At 27.4% G+C, this 7,139-nt stretch overlaps 1 protein-coding gene across 5 annotated transcripts; it reads right to left on the reverse strand.

Moving 5' to 3' along the window:
* Positions 1 to 365: 365 nt before the first annotated feature.
* Positions 366 to 6,937, reverse strand: LOC130961003 (probable serine/threonine-protein kinase WNK5). 5 transcript variants are annotated; one of them, XM_057886599.1, is made up of 8 exons: positions 6,391 to 6,936; positions 6,129 to 6,267; positions 4,504 to 4,769; positions 3,332 to 3,716; positions 2,660 to 2,981; positions 2,061 to 2,441; positions 1,340 to 1,556; positions 366 to 818 (listed from the first exon to the last, which is right to left on the reverse strand). In XM_057886599.1, exons 2-8 carry the CDS (start codon positions 6,234 to 6,236, stop codon positions 644 to 646), a joined length of 1,854 nt encoding a protein of 617 aa, XP_057742582.1. In that variant the 5' UTR covers positions 6,237 to 6,267; positions 6,391 to 6,936; the 3' UTR covers positions 366 to 643. The 5 variants fall into 5 exon arrangements, with proteins under 5 accessions (XP_057742582.1, XP_057742581.1, XP_057742580.1 ...); XM_057886598.1 differs by having other exon boundaries at positions 6,129 to 6,271; XM_057886597.1 differs by having other exon boundaries at positions 6,129 to 6,306.
* Between the last annotated feature and the right edge of the window lie 202 nt (positions 6,938 to 7,139).

Genomic DNA, 7,139 nt, shown 5'->3' on the forward strand with positions numbered 1-7,139 from the left:
TTTAATTAATTTTTAATGTGTATTTTGTATTATAATATATATTTTATACTAATAACTAATTTTATTAATTAATTTTAGTATATATCTAGTATAATTATATCACAGCTACCACATAAATTGACTTAAATGATTGGAGCTAGAGGCCTTGACATTTTTAATTTATGCAGCAGATACTATAATTTCTATGTTTGTCTTTAAAGAAAAAATTGAGATTTTTTTGGATGTATAAATTTTAAATTTAAGATGTATAGTTTCTTAACTAATGATTGGTTCAAATAAACATAAAGTTTATATCCTTATTTTCAATAGCAGAGTAAATCCTTTGCATTCCATAATTAAACAAAACAAGTAAACAAGTCTAACCATAGACATAACTGAAATATATTACAAGGTTTTCACAATATTGTGCAACTTTCTGGTGAGTCCGTATGCTTTACAAATATACTAACAGACTTCATAAAGCAAGACAACAAATTAAAAGTGATAAGCAAAAAAAAAAAAAAAAACACACACACACACACACAAAACTACATAAAAGGAAGAAAATATTTTTTTTTTCTTAATTTCTAAGAAAGCCTTCAACTTTTGAAAACAACCAAGTCACTAGAGTGTGACAAAACCAAGCTTTGAAAACGTTGATGACTCATTTGGGATTCTGAAATCCAATGTTCTCAATGGCATTAACAGTCTTGAACATCCTTCTTTTATGTATCTCCTCCACCAATGATGTCTGTATTTGTTGCCTCCTCACATCAACATATGATTGAATCCTAGTTAGTCTTGGGAATCCATGCCCTACCATAGGCTTATGGTACCTACTGTAACATGTATGGACCCAGATAATCCAATTAGTTAAACACTAAGCAGTTATATGCAAAAAATATAGTACCATTATTAAACTTTCATGTAAAATAAACTCCAAAAATTAAGTTCTGTATAGAAGTTTGTATTTAATATTCATAAAAATATTTGATTATTCTGTTATGAATTATGATCATTCTTCTATTTAAAGTTTTATTGTTCTGATTTAAAAAAAAAAAGCGAAATAACATAATATACACAAATACATAATTGTTGATTTTTAGTATAAGTTCAACTAAATAACCAATTTTTTTCAGTCAACATTAACAAATATTTCTAAAATTATTATTTTATCTTAAATTTTAAATCCTCAATATTAAACATAAATTCTTAATCCTAAATTCTCTAAAAGAGAATTTAAAAAGTAATTTTATGATAATAAAAAAGTGAACTAATTAAAAATTAATTTTCTATACTTAAATATCTTTAATTACTCAACTATATATATATTGCAAATTTTATTTCTACTATGTTTTACCTGCAAGGATCCATTCTGATGTTGCAAAACTGGTTGGTGAAATCAGCCTCCACCACCTCTTCTCTAGGGCAAAATCTTGTGCACTTGTTGTTGATAGTTAGAAGAGTTGAAACATGATCATTATCTTCATTGCTTGCGTCCAAGTAGTGTAAATGGGAATACTTGAAGGAATCCAAAGAACTTTGAGAGCTTGCATCATCATTCATAAGGGGATCATCTACAAATTCAAAAGTTACTTTTTGCATTTTATATTATATTTTAGAGAAAATGTTAATCCTCCAAAAATATATGTGCCATTGAATTAGTTTTATGTTTGTCTTTATATATAGTCTTGGTTGGAGTAAAGGTTCTATATTTGGCCATTAAGAAATTAAGATTACATTTAATTAGTTAGTCTCTAATTATTAGTCAATTATTAGTCAAACGTATGTAAAGTGACATGTATGCATGCCATATGGCACATAACTTCATGATCACCAATTAATGACATAACTTCAAGAATTAAAATGACTTACAAAATATAAATTAAAAAAATTAAATAATTAATTTGGAAAATGTCAAAAAATTAGAATGAAATACATTTATAATTTCTAATACCAAATTAAATTTATACTCTTTGAAATTATTTTATATTATAGAAACTTAATTAATTAATATCTGCATATTTTTTAAGAACTAATTTGAGTATTTAATACAATATATAAATCTAAAAGTAGAGTACCTTGAGGCAAATCATGAGAAAGTGGGTAATGGTTTCCACCAATTTGTGTAATATTTTGGTAAAGCATTGGGAGAGAACCATGAGAGGAAGAGGGAGAAGACAATGAGAAGAAAGGATTGTGATTATTGCTAACATCATCATCATCATCATCATAATCATCTTCTTCTTGTTCATAGCTAAAGCTATGTTGTCTTTGATACTTAATAGAATTTCCCAAGTCCCTCCATGTTGGAACCAAAGCTGATACCTCTTCTTCTATCATTTCAGCAATCTCCATTGGTTCCAAGTCACTAATTTCAAGTTCTTTAACCATCTCCATTGCCACATCAATGGCTGTGTCATTTATGGTGTCAAATGGGAAGTATATGTTTCTTGTGCTCCCTATATCAACAACATACAATACATGTTTCATAATAGATTAATAATTGTGACTAAAAGAAAATAATGATTTTTTTTTCTCATAAAGCAACTCTAGAAAGGGTAAACTATAAAAATTGTTGCTAACAAAATTATCATGCATTCTTGGAAAATAAAAATTTTATCCACTATATCTAAAAAAAATTGATTTTTTGGGAAATCTAATTAAATTTTGTGCATACCACTTTGGTTGGAAATTTGAACTTTAAGGAAAACTGTGTCATCCTCTTCATTCATGGAGCCTGTTATTGTCATGTGTGTGCCCTTTGTTTCTTCAGTCATGATTGAAGGTTTCTTCTTCTCTTTGGCAATGAAATTGAGTAATGTTGGGCTTGATCTTGGGCTTGGGCTTTGTAGTGGTGAGTGAAGTTGGTCCATTGCCAAAAATGGGTCCAACAAGAGGTCCTTTGCTGGCAGCCTGTCTATGACATTTGCCAAACACTTTCCAATAAATCTTTGGGCCTCCAAATCATTGATTCTGTAATAGGCATTTGGTAGCTTCCCCTGTTAAATAGAAATTTAATTAAAATTAAATTAGATATAATAAAATAACATATTTATATATAAAATATATAATTTTTTTAAAAAAATATTGCTTTAGTATTTTATTATTTTAAATCGGTTAATCGTTAACAAATCAAATAGATTAAATTGATATACGAATTTTTTTATTGGTTTATTGATTTTAATCGGTTTATTTACAAACTGTTTTTTATCTTGAATATAATGGATTTGATAGCAGATTTTTTAGTTTAGCTAAATCTGTGGGTTCGATCTGATTTTTAGAACCATAAATATGACGAATGAATTGGATAAAAAAAAAAGTGTTAAATAATTGTGAATTAAAAACTTACTGAAGTAACTTTCTTGTAAATTTGAGCTGGGTTGGAGCATTCACTGTATGGGAACTCAGAAGTGAACAACTCAATCATACACATCCCAAATGAATAGACATCAACAAGCTCATTGTATTCCTCTTCATACAATTCAGGTGCCATAAATTCCGGTGTACCAATGACACTGTGTGCATGTTGTGAACTATCACGAAGAATTGCTGCAAGGCCTAAGTCACCAATCTTGACCTCACCCAAATGCCCATTCACAAATATGTTGTCACATTTTATGTCTCTATGAATCACTGGTGGATCATGGCTGTGTAAATACTCCAATCCCCTTAGAATTTGCCTTGCCCAATTCTTAATTGCTCTTATGTCTACTCTCTTGTACTTCTTTCTATACCTACATATACGTATTTATTACACATCACAATCATGTTGTAACAAAAGTAACATAATCTATTATTATTGGATAAAATCTATTAGTTTCGTATGTAATAGTGTCTAATCTTAAAAAGTAAAAATCTGTAATTCATATACCTAAGGTTCAATAAGTGCCAATTTGGTGTTAGGTAAGTGTTGAATATGAGTTATTAAACTAAAGCAAATCTATAGTGTATATAGAGAAAAATTTTTAAAATAAGAAAAAATTTAAAATTATAAAGTGAAGTGGTTAATTTTTAAAATAGAAGTTACCTAATTAAATTTCTCACTATATCATTTTATAAGATTTTCAGATTCAATATGTCTATTCTATGCTTATGGAACTAAAATCACAATTAACATTAATTACTCACAGAAAAAATATTTTCCAGTAAAGATAACAGCTAAAATATAATAATCATATTAGATATATATAAAAAATCAATTATCAAATCAGTTATTAATATAAAATATATATTCAAATATAAAATACATATTAAAAATGAGTTAAATAACATATATATAAATATACAGTAATTAATATGATAATTAATTTTAGTGTGTATTAAATAATTTAATTAAATTAAATATATTAAATTATTTAATAATTTTTAATTATCATCTCCATAAAAGATATTTTTACGTGAATAATCTCTGTAATTAAACTACAATTATTGACATACCAATTTAAGTGAATCTAATGGATCTATATATCCCTATGTTAAAATAAACAACTAGAAGAAAAATTGTTCTATTATTATTATTACTCTCTTAGGGTGCCAGAGGTGAACAATTCAGTGATGAAGTTGAAGGATCTAGAGTGGACATCGATCCAAGAGTCATGGAAGGTCATGATTGATTCATGGTCAAGGTTCTTGAGAAGATGGACCTCTGAATAAAGACGTTGTAATTGGTCTGGTGAATGAAAAACATCACCAAGTTTGACTTGGTTCCAAGCCACTTCTATTCCAAGCACTTCATCAAATGCCCTATACACTACCTTCATTGCTCCTTTCCCCAAAACATCTCTGAACTACAATAATTAACCACCAATAATAATTAAATTACTAATTTAATAATCTTACTAGGCAACTAGATCAAATGTCCAAATAAAAAAAAGTTAATTAATTAACATATAGTAGTACAAGTCTTCGTTAATTAAAAATAGTCAACTTTTCTTGTGGATAATGTTATATATATATACGTTGACCCTTGGGCGTGCCAAGAGTTACACTTCAAGACTTGGTAAATAAAGGTCTAAACAGAATATAAGGTGTTTAATTTTGTTTAGGAAAAAATAATTTTTGGTAGGTAATTTACATCTTTGACCTTCAGAAAATTTTCATTCTTATGGTGTGTATCAACTTGAAGATAAGTATTTGTATTTTCAAATCAATAAAATTGATCTGACGAATATGAAGTGAACTAAAAGAGTAAAGGCTAACAATTTTTCTATTTTTAAAATTTTTTAAATCAAAACCATAATAGAATGTTTATAAATAACAGACCCGTTTATAAATGTTAGGTGACAACGGAGTAAAAATTATATTTGTTCAATAAACAGTTTTCTTATAGCAAGTTGACCCAATCATATGTTGCTACTAAAATAATATAACAATAAGACAGAATATATACTTTTTTTTTTCTCTAAAAGCAAAGAAAGTCAATCCCAACCATTATTGAGATTTTAAAAAGTTAGAAATTCACAAACCCAACATAATTGCTCAAATGAAAATCAACCAATAACAGAAAACATACCATATACCGTAGATCTAAAATAATTAAAACAAATAACACTATTGTACGTGCAGAGAAAAAGGCCCTCAATTTCTTCTAAGCATGAATCATGTACTGTTTTATTAGTTATACAAAAAAGGTTTAAAGTAAAGATCGAATTTAAATCTTTAAATCATAGAAATTTTGATAATATTAGATATATAATTATTTATGTATTTTTTTGTTAATTTAAATTTTTAAAAGAAGTAGTTTCATAATATAATATCAGAATCTCTATGATTAAAAAATCTTTAGCTATGATACATGTTATTCCTTAAAAAGAGAAAAAATAGTATATAAAAAAATTTATACAAAATTTCACACAAATTCAAAAAGAGTTCTTATGTGAGAAGATATTTTAAAAATATAACTATATATATACCTCTTTTTATCAGGTTAAATTTTTAAAAAAAATAATTTCATGACAAATACTATATATATTATATACTTATTCCAACAAATTAAATTAATAAAATAAATAAATAAATAATTATACCTCTAACTAATAATAAGCCTATGCTTAATTACCTAAAGATTATTATTAGTGATGAATATAAAAAAATTAAGAAATTTAAAAAAAATAATTAAAAGGGATTAATTAATGAGAAATACTTACACGGCCATATCTTCCAGATGGATCAGTCTCAACATATCCAAACTGAGCTATGGCTCCATTATTAGCAGTACCATTATTGCATCCAACTATTCTCCCCTTCTTGTACATGGCTCCAGATATGATAGATAGCTCAACAACACTAGCTAACAACAATTATTTTCTGACTTAACTTGAACACCTTATTATTTATATATTAATTAATAGAAAACTCAATAAGAAAACATATTCTTATTACTATGGATATATATTATATGATCTGAACCTGTATGTATATGTGGTGATTACTATAAGATGAAATTGATGGAATGAATGAAGTGCTAGATGATCCGAGGCTTCCACGCATGACTCTCATAAGAGAAGACACGAAACAATAGCCAGAAGAGTCTTGAATAGTCAACGCTAAGCATAACCCATGCCATTCCAACTACTCCACATGAAACCTCATACAAACGTTTCCCAACCATTTGGTATAATTGATTCGACAAAGGGAAAAAGGTTAACTTAAAACTATGTATTAAGGTTAATTAGGGAATAATAGAGCTATGGTTGAAGATAGTTGTGGATGAAAGAGGATGATTTTATTAGTGTTGATGAAAAGTAGTGTGTTTAGAAAAGGAATTGGCTACACAACATGCTGGGACAAACTGGGCTCCTGAATTTGAAGAATCTATGGCCATACTTTGATGGAACCATTTGTAGAAAAAGGAAAACAAGAGGAAAAAACAAATCAGAATACTAGAGTAGAGAGGATTTGGAAAAAGAGGAGATTTTGATTTTTGTGGATTGTAGTGTGGAAATTAATTAAAGAGTGGTGGTGGTCGGTATATGATATAGAACAATCTATAGGAGACAAGAGAGTTTTTGCATTGTATAGTTATACTTCATGTATTATTGTTTATTATATTATAGTCAAACACTACCCTTCTATACAAAATAAAAATGTTTCTTTCACATTAAAATAAACTTACCTGTTCACTTGTACACTTATTAAATTTAGGAGTAAAAAAAATT

This window comes from Arachis stenosperma, chromosome 2 (genome assembly GCF_014773155.1).
Source record: "Arachis stenosperma cultivar V10309 chromosome 2, arast.V10309.gnm1.PFL2, whole genome shotgun sequence".
NCBI lineage: Eukaryota > Viridiplantae > Streptophyta > Magnoliopsida > Fabales > Fabaceae > Arachis > Arachis stenosperma.

Coding starts and splice junctions, on each gene's coding strand:
- LOC130961003 (XM_057886599.1), bottom strand. CDS start 6,236: ATGTACAAGAAGGGGAGAATAGTTGGATGCAATAATGGTACTGCTAAT. Junction 2,982..3,331: donor TTTACAAGAAAGTTACTTCA/GTAAGTTTTTAA, acceptor TCTATTTAACAG/GGGAAGCTACCAAATGCCTA. Junction 819..1,339: donor ATCAGAATGGATCCTTGCAG/GTAAAACATAGT, acceptor TACATGTTACAG/TAGGTACCATAAGCCTATGG.